The sequence below is a fragment of the Mycteria americana genome, chromosome Z (genome assembly GCF_035582795.1).
Source record: "Mycteria americana isolate JAX WOST 10 ecotype Jacksonville Zoo and Gardens chromosome Z, USCA_MyAme_1.0, whole genome shotgun sequence".
NCBI classification, from domain to species: Eukaryota; Metazoa; Chordata; class Aves; order Ciconiiformes; family Ciconiidae; genus Mycteria; species Mycteria americana.
Genome location: NC_134396.1, coordinates 9,171,027 through 9,191,276, shown reverse-complemented (window position 1 = coordinate 9,191,276; position 20,250 = coordinate 9,171,027). Strand labels below are relative to the sequence as shown.

Sequence of the window (20,250 nt, the reverse complement as noted above, 5' to 3'; positions counted from 1 at the left end):
TTATCAGAAGCCAGGTATAAATACAATCGCCAACTTTTACTTTCATGAGTAACATTGGGCCACATTCTTCCCTCTGCACAGAATCTCTTCACGTATTACTTGCATCTCAGAAAACACAAAACATCATAAAAAAGAATGCAAGTAACATTAATCAATTTTTTCAAAATTTTAATTGAGATGCATGTTTGTTTTGCAACAGTTTCTCAAAGGCTATGATGAAACACAAGAATAATTTTGAACGAGACTAAATAAAAGCACAAATCCCAGGAAATAAATCTGCATTTGGTGAAGACTGAATAGAAATGCCTGATTTTAACTAATATCTACAGGATTACCAAGAACATTAGGGAACATCCTTACAAAAATTCCTCCCTTCAGTTAAGGCTTTGAAAAGAAAGTTTTTCAGAAGTGTGGAGCACCTCTAATCTCAAGACAATAATTGAGAATTAGAAGTCCTTAGCATCCTTGAACATAGAACTAGTATTTTCTAAACAAATCTAATTCTACAATAAAGAGCTATAAATCTTATTAAAAATGAGATTGATTCTTACCACTGGGAGCTCGCACTGTAACTGCAGGTCACTCAGTTGTTCCTAATTTATTGGATGAAACAAATAACGCGACATGTCATGGTTGGTATTGTTTTATTGTCTAATATTGATTAAATTATTTACAGTCCTACTTTTCAATCCACAGTTTAGCACTCATACCTATGGCTTTTACTTTTATGTTCAGCACATCTTTGTGTCAAGTGTCAGAATTTCGTTTCAAAAAACCAGGAACCTGATACCATATAGACAAGTATGCTCTATATTTATGTTTAAACATATTCATTTTCAAAAATGACAATTTATAAAAGAAGAGTCTGCTGGTAGCTTTCTTCCAGCTCATGTTTACCACAGATTCTACTGTGCTCTTCCTATTTTAAACTATCCGTTTTAGAGTCTCCTGCTGCCTCCACCTGGAATCTGTTTCCTCCCTCAGCCCCCCGCCTCTAAATTTAATGCAAAAAAAAAAAAAAAAATCAGTAGCTGACAATTTTAAGCAAAAATATAAAGCGCTATAACATTACCTACATTGCCTTTTACTGAACTAGGCTCTTGAACACTCTAGGAACTTTATGGAAATTTAACCAGTCAGTGTTGAAAAGGCACAGGATTTTTGTGCTCAGAGACCTCCAGCAACAATGTTTTTTCCCCAGCCTGAAAGTTAGGGACTGCTGTTAGGATACAGCAAACAGTCTGATCCAAAAATTCACGGGTACCCAATTGGCCACTTACAATAGAACCCACCAGATTTCACTGATTCTTCTGCCACAGACATGCTGCAAATCTGTAACAAGAGTTTGCTTCTATTGCAAGAGGAAAAGAGGTGAAGTTACTCTTACATATACCCAGGGATGGTGTAACAATGATACAAGCTATTCATTATTAAAATCCTCACAAAGCTGTCCGTGTCTGTGGTAGGTTCTGTTTCATGGTATTACATGAATGGGGAAGTTATTTTTCACATATGAGAGAAGTTTAGTTGTACATGAAGAAAGCTAATTTTGGTCCACTTGTCCAGCTTCCTAAGGACAGCATATTGGAAGGGTGATCACTGACGGTTCAAAAACCAATGTAAAAGTTAACAAAAATAATTGGGTATTCAATCCTAAGCCTGCACAGTGTGGTTGTTTGTCCTAGTCATCCACCTTTTCATTCTGCGTGTCCACTAATTGTTGAGTTTTTAAGTCTTCAGCTTGTTCATGACCTTCCTTATCTGCATCATCCACTTGATTAGGTTCCTTTTCTTCTGCTTCTCCTTGATCAACACTTTCATATTCTACTTGTTCAAGGTCTGTTCCATCTATAAGTTCTGCCTGTACTTCTTCCATCTGTATTTGATTTACATGCTCAACATGTAACTGCTCCACGTGAACTTCAGCACCTTGTTCAGTCTGAATGTGTTCAACTTCCAAGTAACTAATTTGTACTTGTTCTTGCAGTTCATCTATCTGTGTGCCTTTCACTTGGTTGTCCTGTATGAGATCTTGGTGCATCTGTTCCACAGTTACCTGTGCAGGGTCCACTTGTACCTGAATTACTGGTAGGACATGGACTTGCTCCACTTGTTCTATTATAGTCATTGATGTTACTGGTTCAGCCTCCACAGCTTCCACTGGAAGAACCTCTTCTGTCACTATTCGTTCTGAAATATTGTGCATTTCTTTGAGATGCCTTCTCAGCTCACTGCCTTGCATAAACCACAAATCACATAAGGTACAGTGGTTGGGCTTGTCACCAGTGTGTATTACCAAGTGATCTTTGAATTGATCCCAGCTGTTAAACACGCTGTTACAAACCTGAAACAAAAGATACCGTATGTTAAACAGTGCCAACAGAAATATGAAAGTGTAGTGCCTATTTCAGATCATGGCTTCACATAGTGTAGCTTCTTGCTACTTGGATTAAAAAATATATACGTTAGAGGTAAAAGCTGAGAAGTCAGCTTCAGGTGAACAGAAGACCAGACCTGGTATTTATTTATTTCTTTTTAAGAAACAGTATGCTACTTTGAGTTGTGCACACACAGGATACCTACAAAATTTATGAGTCAGTACAGCATTTGAAAGTTTTCCTATTTTAACCTTATGTGAAATTCACATACAGTATCATGCCCCAATAAATGCCTGGTGCTAGAGTTTTGGGTGGAAAGCTATTTATGTAAGTATACTGTACAATGAAAGTGTAATACAAACTGTCCTTTTACTGAAGTTCTAGATGCAGTACTACTAGCCAACTTCTCCTTACCAGCTTTCATTTGCTCACGGCATCGTGAGGTTTAACTGGCTGGACTGAACTCTCCCATTTTACCATTTCAAAAAAACTCTTGAGTGATTTCAGCAGATAAAACTCTCTTAAAACTCCATCCCTTTAATTCTCTTCCAGCTAAAAGTACTGCCTCAACTGCAGACACACTATTTTCACAAAGCACATGAGCACACTTCCTTCCCTTCAGCTGGCACTGAAGGGAGTTCTGTGTCACAGAAACTGCAGAAATGAATGAGGTGCCAGGGTAGAAGAGAGAGAAGAGTAGGGTAGAGTCAGGCTCGGAGTAAAGAAACAGGATCAGGAGTCTTTGCTTCAACACCCCTTCACTGCTGGCAAACAGTTTTGAAACAGGATGTTCCATCTCCTCATAATTTTCAGCAACAGCACAGAAGGATGATGGAGTATGTCACAGGGATTAACTCAAGAACAGGTCTGTGTAGAGGAGCTAAATATCTCCATTTTGCTGTTGAAATCTGTTAAAATGGGTTTGTGATGCTAGTGCCATGCTTTTTTTCCCCTAGGCTCACACTTTAGAAAGAAGTTGCACATATGCTTCTTAAGATACTAACCTTATAGATAAGCACTCAAAATTACTTAGTCAGACATAAAGGTAATGACTCGGTAATGCCCAAGCACATAATTATTGTTCCTGCCATTTGGAACCTAATTCAGTACTCAAGGCAGACACTGAAGAGCACCGAAAGTGCTCATCAAGGAAGCACAATTTTGTTTTCTCCTCTTTGTTCGGTGAGCCAAGATTTATTTATTGAACACTATTCAAATTTAGTTCTAAAGAGAGAAAAAAATTCAAGAAAAATTTATCCAAGAATTGCTGTAGTTTCCGTGGGCTGAAGAAACTCTAATCCACATTCACAACATCTGTGAGAGGATATGGTATCAATTTAGAAAGAGAAAGCTATGACACCAAGTGATTAGACCGAAGGGTCACAAAGACAAAACAATATGTTCAATGAAGCTATTACGTACAACTTTGTGTTATACAGTAATTCTCATATTCAGAACAAACTTAATAAGACAAAGGTATGCTCCCAAGAATTAACTTCAGACTAGCATAACAACTAAATGATGCAACAGCATCAGTGAAACTTCTGATTAAATTATTTGATTAGCAACACAAAATTAATTCATCTCCTCCAGTATTCAATACTTTCTGTGTATAAGATCACTCTCTCTTTTGGAACAAATAAAGCCGATATCCAGCAGTTTTCTTCACTACACAACCCAATTTAACCTCAAACCACAGCTATTCTGTGAACTGAATAAGGTGAGAGCCTTAAGGGAAGGGGCGGGGGGGAGAGAAAGCGGGTGAAGGCGCACGAGAGAGAACACGAGCCAGCACATGTGAGCAAGAGCGTGCAAGTGAGTGTGCGAGAGAGAGAGAGAAAGGGAGAAAAAGAAGTATGTTCTTATTTGAGACTGTCACAGCAGCGGGGCAGCAAAATGGCAAATAAAAATGCTACAACTAACCTCAGCTCTTGTATTTTCTAGCTTTTCAGAATCAGCTTTTAAAAGCTATGTAAGACTTACCTGAACAGGTTTTCAAATGCCAGTTACAAATAGTGACCAAGTACCCTAGCTATCCATCTACAGCATTTATACTTGCTTAAAAGATATCACAGATTGTCATCATACATTGGAATGACTTTCCAGACAAAGTCAATATATTGGGTATCAAACAGAAGAACAATAAAATAGGAGATAAAATAGTACTTTGTGTTCTGGACTTTAGTGAAGCATGCTCACAAGCAGGAAAGGCCTAGGTCAGTGCATCAAGAACCTTGAAAAGGAAGCAGAAAGATCAGTAAAATGCAGATGAACACTTACCTACCCATAAGAATCTCTCTGATTATAAATATTATGAGGGTCCATATCAGTAATTCCATACTTTAAATAGAACGATTTAGATACAAGAATTTATCTGCATGTTATGGTTGAATGCAACCCTTATATTTATTTTACTAAAAGTAGCTCTTGGAGACATAAGACCACTCTCGTTGCCTTTCCTGCTCAGCACTCCCACACTCCCTCAGCACAGGAAGGAGGTATCTAGCCTCAGACTCTGCTACTTCAATTACCCACCTGACATTCATACAGCTTCTTTCTTCCCTTTTTAGCTCCAGCTCCAGACTGACAGGCTGTCAGGTGACATTTGAGCGTGCTATTCCTAGCAAAACGTTCATGGCAGTTTGGACATTCAAATGGTTTTTCACCTGTTAAGACAGATACAGGGATTTGTAAGTGTATAAAACCAGCCAGTTTTGTCTCAGCTCTCTCTTCTTCCCCTCTCTCCCTTTTCTGTAGGTTGATAAATATGCTGTAAAGACGTGGCCAACTGGATTATTCTACAGAAGAGAAAGACATTCTATGTAAACTTTATTTATGTAAATAAAAAGGCAAAAACCTAATGTGGAGTTGTAACTCTCATTTAGAAAAAAACCAATGTAACAATTACCAGTATCATTTAAGGTACATTTGGGTTTTTATAGAAATTAGATTACTATTCTGATGAAATACCTTAAAGAAATAGCAGCTATTTCTCTCTTTTAATCTGGTAATATTTACAATTAAAGAATCAACATCAGTAAATATACAAAGTGACACATTAAAGAAGGAAGTATTTAAATAATACAAAGTTTTATTTTCAAGAACAATAACAGCTTATGCTTGAGAACTGAAACTGAGCTCCAGAAAAAGAAGTTGGCATGGAATGACCACGAAATAATGATGCATCAGTATTAAAACAAACAAACAAGCAAACACACACCCCCTCCCCACAAAAATACAGTGAAGAGAAAGCACAGAGGGACATAAATGGGCACAAGCAAGATAAAAATTCCCTTCAGTTTGGCCACTTCATTTCAAACCTGGTACCAAACACAAGCCAGCTAAGGACAACAGCAGGAGAGGCTGAAAACTAGTCATTTTCTCTTTTTCATCCAAAGCAGTATATTGTTATTACTGTCATCAAGTAGATGACAAAGAACGACTGGTGTCTCTGTTTATTATTTTCATCATGCACAAACACAACGAAATTAAAGGAAATTAAAGTACCAAAAATTAGGAACAGTGTGTTTCTTCTGAAAGTCTGATAATTAATCTGCGAAGGTACTGACACCAACATCACCACTGAAACAAATGGCTGAATTAACTCCAAAAGAGGCTGAGACATTTCAGTGAATAACATAAGAATCTATCCTAGCTAGTTTAAAAGGCTGCATTTTCAGGAATGCAGTAGTTATTGACTGTTGAGATGGAAAGCCAATAAACCCGTATTTTCAGAAATAAAGATATTCAAAAGTACCTAATTAGCTTTTCAAAAGAAATCCAGAAGTAGCCTATAATTCTCACTTACACACCTAAAGGCTACAGAAAAACATTAAATGGTGGCAACATCCCCCTTAATGGTTATAAAATGCTATGTTTTTGGAGACTGTTGTACAGGTAATGCACAGAATGCTGAGCTGCCATCAGTCTTGCAGGTCAAAAATCATGGACTGTGGCCAAGCAACCAATGGATACTACAGAGCAAAACTCACACCACAGACCTTCACCTGCCCTGTGATCTGGTCACATTTAGTTACTTGGAGCAAGGCACCAGTCAGCAACAGATATATTCTATTCTTCTCAAATTCTTCAGTAATGTCCAACATATTCTGCTGAAAGTGACAATTCAAAGACAATGGTGGCAATATCCAAAGGCCAAAAGACATTGTGTGACTTCTTGCACAGTGCAAATCAGCGCTGTGACCTGGGCTGCACCAGTCACAGCAGTGATGCAAAACAGAGAGAGCATGCCAACTGCCTTCTCTCCTCTTCCTTCTCTGAGAAACACACTGGCGAGCTGGGGGCTAAACTCCTTTGGTAAAGGTGACAACTCGCTTCTCCTCCCCTGTGTGTCATCCAACTGTGAGTCTAGTCTCATCTAAGTGAGATTTTAGAGAGAGGGAGGGTTTTGGCCTGATCTAATGATTATCTTTTTCTCCATTTATGAGAATGGATGAGATTTCACTTGCCAATCGTAACTCACTCACAGGACGGAAATTCTGGCCAGAGATCGTCCAATATTGTGCTGGTCCTTTACAATCCGACAGTCACAGGAAAGAGACTGCCCCAAATGAGTATTTTTTTAACCCAAAGAAACTCACAACAACTAACACAGTGACTTTTATTTGCCTAATATGTAAGAAATACCAGGGAATTCAACCATAACCATAAAGCTACCATATCATTATTTAGATTGGGTTTAGAGAGAAATAGTAAACCTACTTATTATTTTTTGCCACAAACACACCAAAGGCAGGCATCTATCAAATGAACTTCTTGGGATCATTTATCCAAGGTATGTAAATAGAGTCCATTTACTCACTCCTATGGAAGATGTTATTTCAATGTACACTTCCTGTAAAACATATTTTAGATTTACCAAGAATGGTGAAGACCTTGATTAATTTTTCCTAAGAAGTCTGTATACAAATTACTTCAGTTACAGGGTTTTGAGACATGGGCAGATTAATTTAGCTGCCTGGAGCACATAACGACTCCTTCACTTCCACCTTCATTCATGTGAGCACACGCACTCTCCATAAAAGGAAAAGAAGAAAAAGAATAATCAAGAAGGGCCTAACTTTGAGAAATATTCAGCAGTCAAAATTTCCAGTAAAATCAGAGGGAATCAAAGCTGGTCAGTGTCTCTTTCTGCTAGGGAATATAAGCTTTGCAAAATATCAGGATTAGACCAGCATATTGAGAGGAGTAGCTTCATTCTAAGATTGGTTTCTGTATGAGGAAATTGCTCTTCTTGTGTAAGACAAATTAGAGCTATTGAACTCAACAGATATACATTACTTAACTACAGCCTTGCAGAATTCGTCCTGTGCGTTACTTACAATTAGAAAATGAAATCTCATCCATTCTCATAAAGGGGAAAAAGATAATAATTAGATCAGACCAACCCCCCTCCCTCTTTATAAGTTCTGGAGATGACTTTGTTAATACTTTCAGAGTTACAGGACATGCCAGACATTTTTGAGGTATTTTTTCAGAGATTCAGAAGCTGCTTAAGGCACTGTATGCATGAGTGAGAAAGAAAATCCATGGATTTCCTTCCTTTCTTTTATTGAGACAAAGATAATAGCCATTGGTAATGTCAAATTTCTACATAAAAAAGAATTACCAACATTGATAAGGTGTTTATTTCTGCCTCAATTGCTGTTTTCATGTTATTGCTGGTGTTGTGATTAAGCAGCAACAGGGTCAAGTTTTCCTACGACATTTTCTCCCAGGCCTTTTAATTTCATTTTAGCATTCAACCAGTGCTATACAGAATTCAGAACTTAGAAAGCCTTTGGCTGAATGGGAGCTTTTCCATTGACCTTAGGAGACCACAGCTAAATGGTAGTATCTGTTTTGATTTTAAGCTTAACGCTTTTGAAATGCTAAACCTGAAGTAATTAGATTCCATGCATTATACTTGTTATATGAACATCTATTTAGAAAGTACTCTGTACCTCCTGTGATATGCTAAATTGCTTTGTCCCCAAAAATCCTTTGTTGCAACAGCAACCAACATATTGTGATATTTGGATTACTCTGTTAATCTGCCACAAACTTTTCTCTGAAAAGACTTTTGTTAAGTAGCTTGTATTTGGATTGCTCATAATGGAGAAACACTCCCTGCTTCACAGGGGATAAAGATTTGCCAAAGACTGTTTATAAACAGAACTTTTAAGGGGCTATTTGGAATAGACTGGACACAGTGTCATATATCAATACTCAGCAGTCCCATACACAGATACAAAGAAATTCGAATTAAAAGGCTTTAACAACAATAAGAAGCTATGAAAGAAATAGGGCTGCTACCCTCCATTTAATTCTTACTGATGACTCATGACTGACATATTAAACAAAAACACCTGGAAGATCAGGACCACATATATTTTACATTCAGAGTTAACTGTATAATGCTTAGTACCTGTTCCAATAGTAGACTTCTCAGTGAGGTGAAGAAGTAGCATCTTAACCTCCCATATTATAAAAAAGAAAGAAGGAGCACAAGTCATTTTGTACTCAAAAAATGCTATCCAGATTTCAAAGAGGCAGATTTCACAGTAAAAAAACGTGTACTATAGCCACAGAAATGTTTTGCTGTGTTAATTAACAAAGAAAAATCAAATCATAGATGAGATGTCAAGAGCAAGGGTGAAACTTTCCAAACAAGATGGTACAAGAGAGAATTGTTAGGGGGTATTTTATGCCTAATGCATTAATAGGCATTTGCTCGGAAGTTCTGTTAGATAAAGAAACCCTCTAAACTGTATTCCACTGAGAAGCTCACAGTTCAGATCATATTTCAACAGAAACATTTACTAGTAGAATTGTGAAAATAAAAGTAGCTCCTCAGTTTCGTACTTTTGAAGAAGGAAACATGCCTTAAGAAATTATTTTGAAAAAATCTTTAAGGTTTAATAGACTTGAGAGAGAAGCTTCATTAGTTCTTTCTGGTTTTAGGTGCCTATTTTTAACCACCTCAATCCCTCAAAAGTTTACATCAATGGAAAACAAAACAAACGAACATACAAAAAGACAAACCAGCATTTTAGTTGTAACTAGAAGCCAAGTATTTCTAGCACTCAGGACTCACATGTTCTCTTCAGCATATTCTCTATTTCCCCAAAACATGCAAAACCCCAACATGCTAGAGCCAAGGCCACAAGGACAGGACTACAGCAGTACTCTTACCTGTGTGCTTCCGGAGGTGCTCTTTAAAATGTCCAAAGTGGTCAAACTGCTTATCACAGTACTGGCATACATGTATTTTTTTGCCAGGCCTTTGCTTCTTGCTGGCACCACCTTCATCAAGGTGGTAACAGGTGAGGTGCTGTTTCAAAGCACTCTCTCGTAGGTACCTTTTATTGCATATGTCACACTTGTAACTCTCAGTAGAGTGTGTTTTCATGTGTTCCTTAAAATGGTAAAACAATTTAAACGAACGGTTACATTTCTCACAGTGGAATAAATTGTTCATGTGTGACAGCTGAAGTTCCACAATTTCAATACCTTCTACCTGTTTGCATGAGGGATCAGTTGCACTATCACCTTCTTCTTGGATCTGGCATTTTCTCTCTCCCTGACGATACTTGCTGGTGATATCTGCCAAAAGAGCCAAAGCAGATTCATCTGATGTACCCGTTGTCTGTATGTACTTTATGGATTGCTCTGCAGAAGCTACTTCTTCAAGTGTTTCAATGCTGTCATCCTCCACTTCAATTGTCCCTTCAGCAATCTCAACCTCAATTTCAACAGGCTCCGATTCTGCAGATGGCAGTGTTTCTGTGATAACATTAGAGGTTTCAGCTATCTTCCTCTTTTTTGGTTTATTTTTACCTTGTGCTTGATTTGTTTCTAAGGGTGATGGATTTTCTTTGTTCCTGTAAAGCATTTGCATAAACATGGTTAAGATCCATAAGCACTGACATAAAAATTCCTTCCTAAGACTGAGCTTCTGCCTCCAACACTCTCTAGCTGTTTCTTAAAGAAGCTGAATGATGAATGAATGATCTGTGCTCATGTCAGAAGCTAGTTTGTCCTTAATCTATACTCCTTAGAGCTGTAAAATAGCATGTTGAAAGCTGCAGAGCCTTTGACATAAGGCTACTGAAGTGTTTTAAATAGCTCTCTTGAATGATACAAAGCACCTATCAAGAAGAAAGGCCAGACCTAATGACATAGATTGATCTAAGAAACTTGCAAAATTCCGCACTTGGAAAGAAAACTTCCCTGAAGGAAGGAGTTCTTTGGTCTGCCTACTCAGAAATAAGATTCAAGGCCTTCCTACGCTGTTCACCTCTTAAGCTCTGGAGTCTGTGCAATTGCCTGCAGTGCTTACAGCTTGTTAGAAAACTCTACAGCTGTGACTTCGCACAATGATTATTACAACATCTCGTACTTCAGGAAAGCACGCAGCTAACAGCTGAGGTAAAAATAAAAGCCACTGTGATGTAGAAAGAGTATTCTAGTTTAATTTTCTGGGCTTAAACGCAACCCCCAGCTCTGTTGCTGTTCTCCCTGCATCATACACACACAACCCCCTTCCTCCAAGATGTCAGGGATAGTATGCCATCTCAAACACAGACAGAGCTGAGTGGGCCAGTGCTTTCAAGTCACACGCCCAAGATCATCCAGAACACTTATGTGCTGGAGGTTTTACTACTGATTATCAGTTTCAAAAATGAGTGGCTATCTTCCCCTCAAATCAGACTGACAGGAGTAAGCTGTGCTTTTACCTTCCTTTGCAGCCTGATGAATCCTTTCATGTAACCTACTCCCTATCACTTTCACATTTTCTAGTAATAGGAGAGATAAGCCTTCATCCAGTATCTGTAAGTCATATGTCAGAGATGTGTGGCTAACGATCTAATGCAGGATACATTAAATTGAACCTTACTCTACTCAGACACAGGAAGACAGAGGAGCTAAACTTACAGTTTCATCTAGCCTAGATTTCTGATGTCTAGAAGGTGACAGTGACCTTGCACATTACTGCAAAGAGCTCCAGGATCATGTACCAGGAGAATAATCTGCTTAGCAAAGGAGACTACTGTCCTTGACCACATTGGGTGAAACTTTGAATGGGGGATACACACACACAACTGCAATTTAAGGAATAACAGCTAGTTGTTTTGTTTCTAGTCTAGATTATGCGACATGCAACTCTGATGCATTATACAAATAGTTCTATAATCATCTCTACTTCAGCTGAAGTTTCTGAAGCTTACCCCTTTCAGTCAAAGCTCTGACTGAAGCACTGTATTGCAATTCTTCCCCCTCTTACTGTGGAGGAGAAAACAGAGACTGATTGTCTTTCTAACCAAAAAAATCCCAAACCAAATCAAACCCCTACAAAAAACTTTTCAAAATCTAGGAACAATGGAACTAACTCTAACAATAGACAGGCTTGCATGTGTGTTCATTAAGCAAAACGTTTGTTTCCTTGTAACATAAGAATTACCATATTTACTAGTGATGCATAATCAACAAATGCATTACGTTATACAATAGTGGGAAATAATTGCAGGCTGGACAGTTTAGCTTGATGGATGGATCTGAATCCTGGTTCAACAGCTCTACCAGTGTACACTGACTCAAAGTGATACTGATTAGAACATACATTTTCAGTTTCAAATTTCTTTTAAATTCTTCAAGCAGACAGCTGAGGTCTGCTTTTTCTTCCTGAATTTAAAAAAAAAATCTTTTGTGGTAGCATGCTTAATGTTAATAATGTCAAAAAAGGGTTTTTGTGGGGTTGGAAGGTAGGACTAGAAATGCACAATCCTGTATTTTTCCTATTAAAAAAAAAATTACATACTTATTCAGGTCTACTGCCAATCCACAGAATAAGCACGGAATAAGTTAACTCAGAAATAAATGCTGATGTTGAAAACCAAGTTTCCTGTGTATCATGTCATGGAGGGTTTTTTTGAACAAAATGTTAGCTGGCTACTAGAGGAATGTGGGGCTGATGCCACTCTTCTTGGCTAATGTGTCTAAGGGAAGACAAAAAGGAAGCAACATTTTTTCCTTAGCCTGAATGCAAAGACCTTTCAGCAGGTCTAGAAGAGAAAGCAAGAATAACCGTAATGCTGGAAGCATTTATTGCCGCTCCCTCTGCTTCATGCTGGCAGAACGGTGTAGCATGCAGACGGAATGAGAACATGACAGCACTTTGTGAAAGTGAAAGGGAAGGAAGGGGAAGAAAACATGATGGGACTGGCACCTGCTTTTCTCAGGTTGGAGTTTGACAATGGAGTACAGTTCCTGGTACTGGATAAAAGGTGCCACAGCAACATTTGATTAAGTATTGATCCCATATAAAACTCATTATAACAGTTACATTCATTCAAGACATTTGAGAGGTTAATTTTGCAGCAAGAAGTTTTAAGATCACTGCTTATTGTCTTAGAAATAGCAGAGAGCTGCATGAAATCAAAACACTAGCACAAGCCTGTTAATGTGGTCTAATTACCTGAGGCACATCGTCACTGTACACCCAGCTGTTGGTGTGGGCAGTCAGATAGCACAGAGATCTGGTGTTAGTTACCACAAAGTCACAGCCCTACAATGTCTGCAACATTTACCAGCCATATCACTTGGCATCGAGTTCCAGCCCAAAGAACGTGACATTAATTTTTCAGCCCGTATAATTCTGACCCATACCTTATAGTAGAAGAGCATATGGTCCCACACAAGTTTAGGAGGTTCCAGGATAAGGAACAGCACTGCAAAATACTGGCTGCCAGCTCTTATAAAAGGATTCTTGTGACTCTACATTTCAGTGTTGGGAAGAAAAAGAGGCTTATGTGCTTACCTGATTTCAAGTGCTTTGATCGCTTCTAACATCTGTAGATACTCAGCTGCTTTCCAAACATCATTTGCTTCTTCCTCACCTTGGACCATTAGTTTCGCTGTGTAGGTGAACTCAATTAGGTGACGAAATGCCATGTTACTTACACCTGTATACAGGCAAGAAAAACAATAGTTTCTTTTAGCAATTCCTCAGTCTGATCTATCTGATGAATCTTGCACACTTGCCTGCTCCCCATTTTGCTCACAGTACTGTAGCTGCCAGTTTCATGAAGATTACACCCTTAAAAGGCTCAAGTTGGAATAAAAAGTCTACTATAGAAACATGTGAATCTGGAACAACTAGAGAGTTATGCCATGACAAAGATAAAAGGAAGGATAAGATGGACAAAAAGTTGTTTGAATAATAAAAAGTATAGATTTAAACACAAAAATACAATCCCTCTCTCAAGAGACCTCTGAGCAGCAAGTTACTGGAGGCTGAAATATTGCTCCACGAATTTGCTCCCTGCCTACCAGGTAAATATTGCTCCACGTCTATCCTGTTCTTGTATCCCAGCCAGGGCATCTGCCATTGGCCATCACTGGCAGCCTTTTTCATCTGACCAGAATGGCTGTTGTCAGGGAAAAGATTGCTGCTAGTCCTAAAACCACAAAAACCTAAAAACTAAAACATAAAAACCTAAAAACTGCTAGTCCTGAAAACATACAGGGTCTGCCTGACCTCCATTAGCCATGGAGGAAGGGGGGGAGGAAAAAAGAAAAAAGGAAAAAACCACCCACAGAACCTCACACTTTCCCTTTCAAAAGATTTAATTCAACACTGTTCTTTTTCTTTTTAATTTTTCTTCAGGGGAAGTTTTTTTCCAGTGGTGGTAGCTGCCTCAGAACAACTCAAGAGCTGAGATCCAGAAAGCTAATCGATATGACCAAGCACGTACGTAAGCCCGTACCAAGGATACTACATTCATTTCCAGCTTGGGCATACAACTCTGAAAGTTTTTATCTGCACAAATCAGATTACCTTCAATCTCCACCAAGGGCTCCTGAGTGAAATCTTGGAAGAATTTGTAGAAGAACTGGCTACAGGCAGCAAGAACAGCCTTATGAGCTTTGAAATGGTGACCTACAAAGACAGACAAAAAATTTGGATTAGATAACCTTCCTCATAGTGCAGATGCAGAAAAAAGACCACCCAGCCTACAAACCTATTCCAGCAGCATATAGTCACTTACTATGTCTCCTTGTAACATGGGATACTATTGCAGCTAGCCTGTCCCATCTCATGCAGACCCTTGCTGAAGCTCTGCAACTCAATCAGCTGGAGGACTCACTCACTCCAGTGTTTCCCTTTTCAGGCATGTAAGTTATGGGAAATTCCTATGTAAACTTTTTCCTGTATGTCTTGTGCTCAGCTCTCAGGTTTTATCCAGGTTATCCTTGTTTTCTGTTGCTCTTATAGCCTTCTGTTGCTCTTATTTTATCACCACTTCTGCCAGTATAAACACCTCTGCAGAACAGAAGCAGTTCTGCTCTGTTCTTCCTGTTTCCAGACTGTGTATTCCCTATCACTGTGTTGCCTTCTCCCTGGCGCAGGCATGAACATTCATAAGGCTCCATGGGACAGAGATAACAGAAGCAACATGGATTACGACTACACAGCTGCACACAAAAACAGCTTTGAGCTCAACAGATGGATTTGGTAATACCAGAGCAGGAACAAATATTCAGGATAAGTTTTGTGCAAGCACTGTCAGTGAAACTACAGCAATTCCTAAAGAGTAATTTTTTTCTGAATTTGCTTACTTTTTTCTAATCCAGGCTCTTGTCCTGGTTTCGGCTGGGATAGAGTTAATTTTCTTCCTAGTAGCCGGTATAGTGCTGTGCTTTGGATTTTAGTATAAGAATAATATTGATAACATGCTGATGTTTTGGCTGTCGCTAAGCGGTGTTTACATTGGTCAAGGATTTTCCCCCCTTCAGCTCCCCATGCTCTGCCAGGTGCCCAAGAAATGGGAGGGGGCACAGCCAGGATAGTTGATCCAAACTGACCAAAGGGCTATTCCATACCATATGATGTCATGCCCAGTATATAAACTGGGGGGAGTTGGCTGGGGGGTAGCGATCACTGCTCGGGGACTGGCTGGGCGTCGGTCGGCAGATGGTGAGCGGTTGGTTTTTTTTTTTTTTTAATATATATTTTTTCCCTTTTTTTCCCCTCCCTTGGGTTTTGTTCCTCTCTCTCTCGTTGTTTTTTTCCCTCTCATTATAATTCATTATTATTATTACTATTATTTTGTTCCAATTATTAAACTGTTATTATCTCAACCCACGAGTTTTCTTACTTTTGCTCTTTCGATTCTCTCCCCCATCCCACCGGGGGGGGGGAAGTGAGCGAGCGGCTGCGTGGTGCTTGGCTGCCGGCTGGGGTTAAACCACGACAGCTCTGTAAGACCCTTTTACTTCAAGTGAGTTCTTGCTATCCTTTTAAAGATCATGTTGTACTCCTTTAGTTAAGTCTGTCCTAGTGGACACTGCCTATCTTCCTTGAAGTGCTCATCTGTTCTAAGACATGTTTGGGATAAGAAGCAATCTTAGGTGATCTATCAGACACCACTTTTTCTAAGGAGATAATAAGCACTTATACCTCTGTCATCCTTTTAAACTAGTACTTATGTCCTCAGAACACATATAAAAAGAAAAGTGAGTGCTTCTACCCTATTTTAACTATATATTAAGATAGTAGGTGGACACCAGAGAAGCAAGAAGTAAATCTTATTTCAAGGTGTTGGGGTTTTTGTTTTGTTTTGTTTTGTTTGTTTGTTTGTGGGGGTTTTTTTGTTTAAACACAGTATTTGTACAAGTTCTCTGCATGCAAACAGTAAGCTCAAGTTAGGGAAAAATATTTTAACAATGTTTTGGAAATCCTTAGACAAAACGTTAAATATAGCACAGCAGTTTCAAAGTGGGCTTCTATCTAAAAATATTTACCCCCTTGTTTGGAAAAGCAGAAGCAAAATTACTAATCACTGCTGGAGACTCTGTTCACCCCGAGATTTTAAATGAAACTCTGCAAGCAACTTACACACTTGTACAGAACTAAGAATTTGTTAGCAGCCCAGTTTGACAGCTGACCTGTGACAAACCCAACAGCTTCCCAGCACAGCTTTCTCAGAATTCTCTGTATACCAACTGGTTCTCAGGCCTGTACGTACCATCGACAATCAGAGTGATATCTGTAAACTGGTCCTGCTCACGTTGTTCATTCAGTCTATCCAAGATAACTTTATAGTGTTCAGGGAATTCCTGGATACATTCCATCGTTTCTTCGGCTTCCATGGCAAAAGAGCTAGTCTGCAAGAGATGTGGTATGAGAATATGAATACTGCAGCACTCAGTAAATACTATGCACAGTCAGGTTAGTATACAAACATGAACTAACTAGCACTTTTCAGGAACTACAAAACCAATAGAAACACTAAACTGTCTTGGCAACAGGTTTTCCTGATTTTAGCTGACAGGTAGGAAATGGTAGGGTTAATGGGTGGAATATTGCCTTATTTATACACATGAAAAAACAATCGAAGTGGGTAAGTGTATTTCTTTATTCTACAGATTCAGCAGGGACCCACCTCCCTCAAAGCAAATACTGCAAGGGTGTAACATCTCTGCAGTTAACTCTTCAACAGCACCTCAGCAGCATAATGTCAGAACCTTTATACTGTTACTTCTCGCAATTCCACCAATCCACTTGGTGGAAGAACAGTTCTTAAAATTTTAATATTTAAGTCACATTTTGCACCTAGTGAACACAAGATGTTTACTTCCTTTAAATAAGGATGTAATAAAGCAGCCCTTTTCAGCTTCTGAGTATATAGGAGTTGCCAGGGATTTAATGTGCCGTCACACCCAAGAGCAAAGAGCGCCTTATTCACCCAACCTACTTACACTTCTCCCCCTGCAAGGTGAAATATTCTTTGCTAGCCCTTTGAAAGACACATACATTTGTAATCTGATGGCCCTTCCTCCCTTACGTATACAATAAACATAGCTGGGGGTGGGAGTTGCAGAGGTTCTCAGACCTTTAGAGGTTTAGCAGAACTCTGTGCCTGTGGAGGAGACACAGATGTTAGTCTGCTGCTTATGCAAAAGAACCTCGGGAGAGAGTCCAAGCACTGCAATGAAAGCATTTCACAAATTAACTCCAGGCAAAATGACTTCAGATCTGTGCAGCAGCACTTATCTTCAACTCCCACATTCGCATGGCTCACGCTGAGAATGCCAAAGAAAAAGCAAAGATATTTCAAAGTCATGTTAGCACAGAAACATTGTTTCTTTTCACAGTCTAACTCACTTTGAAGAACATGTGGTTTCTGACTAGGCTTGAATGAGTTTTAAAGGAATTTGAGACATACCCTTCACTATACTGTTATACTTAGCATGGACAAAAGGAAGAAAGTCAGGAGGGCAGCTAGTATCAAACCAAACACTGAATATAGAGATGGAAATTTCTGGTGTGGCAAAGAAGCAGTTTTCTTCAGAGTGCTAGAAGAAACTAGAGAACAGGTGCTCCCTGACTTCTGGTGCAGATTTTCTGTGTATGTGATTGGAAAGTTTTGAGCCCAAAAGTGTTCCTTATGTGTACTAGCCACATCTGAGCTGATGCCACCACGCTTGCTAACCCCCCTGTGCAGCTGTGTGAATTCTACCTCACTTGTAACAAACACACATACGGGTATATGGGGTTCGTTTGATGTAGAGAGAATTACCCGGTTATGAGAAAAGCAAAGTTATTTTGTTATGACTAACAAACATCAAGTAAAGGAAATTGTGGAATTCCTGTTTTCACCACAAAACACCCTCTTTCTTGCACTTCAGAAAAACTGGCCCATGGAGAAGTCATTTTGCCAAGACCATGAACAAAGAAGCACAGAAGCAACTGCTTATGGAAGTTTAGCTCTACCTGCTATCACTGCTTTGCCAAGAAGATGCTGAAATACCTATCAGAGTCTCAACGGGGACAGAGGAGACCAGCCTGTGAGAGCAAGGGGGAAGGTGAGGTGGAACGGAGCGGATGCTGCTGCTGCATTCACTTCACCTCATCTGTAATGATGGGTCTAAGACAGATGACCAGCAGCTCCTGCCTTTCTTCTGTCATCTGGTATTCCACACAGTCTCACACGGGAAGTTGTCAGCCATTTACTTCACTGTTTAATTCTTCTTGCCCATTTTTGACTCATTATAAAAGGACAGATGACTTGCAGTTAAAAGCACAATTGTCTAAAAGTTAAACAAAATTTTGACCCTCAACTCTCGTGATTTCCACCTACCCAAATGCAATTTACTTCCAAATTGAATGTTTGTAGGGATATCTTAGAAAAAAACCCCCTCAAAATAATAGAGCAACCTCCCCCCACCAAATCTAAGAAATTTTAAAGTTTGTCTTTCTCAGAACACTTAAAAAACATGAATGAGAAAACATACAACTTATGAGAGCTAGTTTATTGTCATGAATTAACACAGAACGAGTAAAAAGTGTGAATTTATTGTGTATCTAAATGCAGTTGCAGCATTCATTGAGTATTCTCATTTTAAAAACTCAGTGACATTGCAGAAAAAAGTCCAACAGAGCAGCATACATTCAATAAGAGCTTGACTACTTTGGAGGAAGAAGTGAAAGGTACAGTCCTCAGAGAAAACCAAGAAGCCAAGGAAGGCAGACAGAAGTGATCCAACTTGCCACCTATGAGTAGGCTCATAAACGAGTGACGGAAACTGGACTGCTTCAGCTGTTTACCTGGATTTTCTTGGAAGACGCAGTCAACTACCGACTTAACCTAATCAGCTTGTAACACTGGCTGCATCTCATGTGACACGCATACCATTTGTACATCTGTTTTTATAAATCTACCCCAATGAAGCCATCTTATTGTTACTATCCTCCCGGACTACAACAGGAACTCCTCGTATTTTAGGCACTACAATTTGTTTTCTTTGCCTACGTGGATTGTACACGAAGGCAGGCAGGCAGGCAGAGCAGCGTTACGGCAATGCAGATGACCCGGAGGAGCAGACGGAGCGCTGGCCAAACTACCGCCGTCCCGCTGCAGCCACCTCAGGGAAGGGGAACCCGAGGGGTGTTTGGTGGACAACAGCCGTGGTTGCTCCCAGGCGACACAGAAGCGAGAGCCTCCCGTGCACTTTGCTGCCTGTTTTTCCTCACCGATAACAACCGCAGAGCACGGACGCGAGCCAGCCCCTCCGGCCCCGCAGCCGCAGACAAGGCCTCGTTCCCAGCCACACGCCGGCGGCCGCGCTGCCGGCGGCCAGCAGAGGCCCCCCGCCGCCCCCGGCGGCCGCGAGGGGCCGCCACCGCCGCCGCCGCCACCACGGCCACGGCCACGGCCGCCGGCCCAGGGCTCCGCCGAGCCCCGCAGGCCCCGCCCCGCCGAGCGGCCGGCGGCCGCGCGCGCCTCCCCCGGGCTTCAGCCCTCGCGCCTCGCGGCCAGCCACAGCCACCCGCACCCCAGCCGCAGCCCCATTGGCGGGCGCTGATGGCAGTCAGCGCGACCGCCGCCAATCGCAAGGCGGCGGCAGAGGCCGCCCCAGGCGGAGGAGCCAATGAGCGCCCGCCGAGTCCCAGGAGCGGGAGAAGGCGGAAGGCCTAGCCAGCGCCGAGTGCCTGCCGGGCACGGGCGCTCCGAGAGCGGCGCGGGCCACCGCCAGCGGGCGCGAGTATCCCACGGGGGCGCCCCCGAGAAGGGGACCCGGCTGGCGCCGGCCCGAGCCGTGCGCTTGGCAGCGCGGCCGCCTCGTTAGTCCTTATTACGTCATCAAAGCGCGCATTAAACCGATCCCTTTTCAATTCCCGGCCGGGTCGCGCCCCGGCGGCGCGGCGCCCCGCGGGGTGGGAAGGCGGTTCCGCTAGGTACTCACCGCGAGGAGCCCCTCGCCCCGCCGCGCCCGCTCCGCCGTTACCGCTTCCTGCTCTCCAGCACGCTGGAAAGCGGGGCGGGCGCCGGCCAATCGCGACTCGCATTCCCGGCCTGCACCGCGT

The 20,250-nt window shown here is 40.9% G+C and overlaps 1 protein-coding gene across 2 annotated transcripts; it reads right to left on the bottom strand.

Moving 5' to 3' along the window:
• Positions 1–207: 207 nt before the first annotated feature.
• On the bottom strand, positions 208–20,242 carry ZNF131 (zinc finger protein 131). Of its 2 annotated transcripts, XM_075527006.1 has the most exons (8): positions 20,130–20,242; positions 16,409–16,547; positions 14,218–14,319; positions 13,198–13,342; positions 9,898–10,261; positions 9,573–9,795; positions 4,914–5,044; positions 208–2,344 (listed from the first exon to the last, which is right to left on the bottom strand). In XM_075527006.1, exons 2-8 carry the CDS (start codon positions 16,530–16,532, stop codon positions 1,682–1,684), a joined length of 1,752 nt encoding a protein of 583 aa, XP_075383121.1. In that variant the 5' UTR covers positions 16,533–16,547; positions 20,130–20,242; the 3' UTR covers positions 208–1,681. The 2 variants fall into 2 exon arrangements, with proteins under 2 accessions (XP_075383121.1, XP_075383120.1); XM_075527005.1 differs by having other exon boundaries at positions 9,573–10,261.
• Between the last annotated feature and the right edge of the window lie 8 nt (positions 20,243–20,250).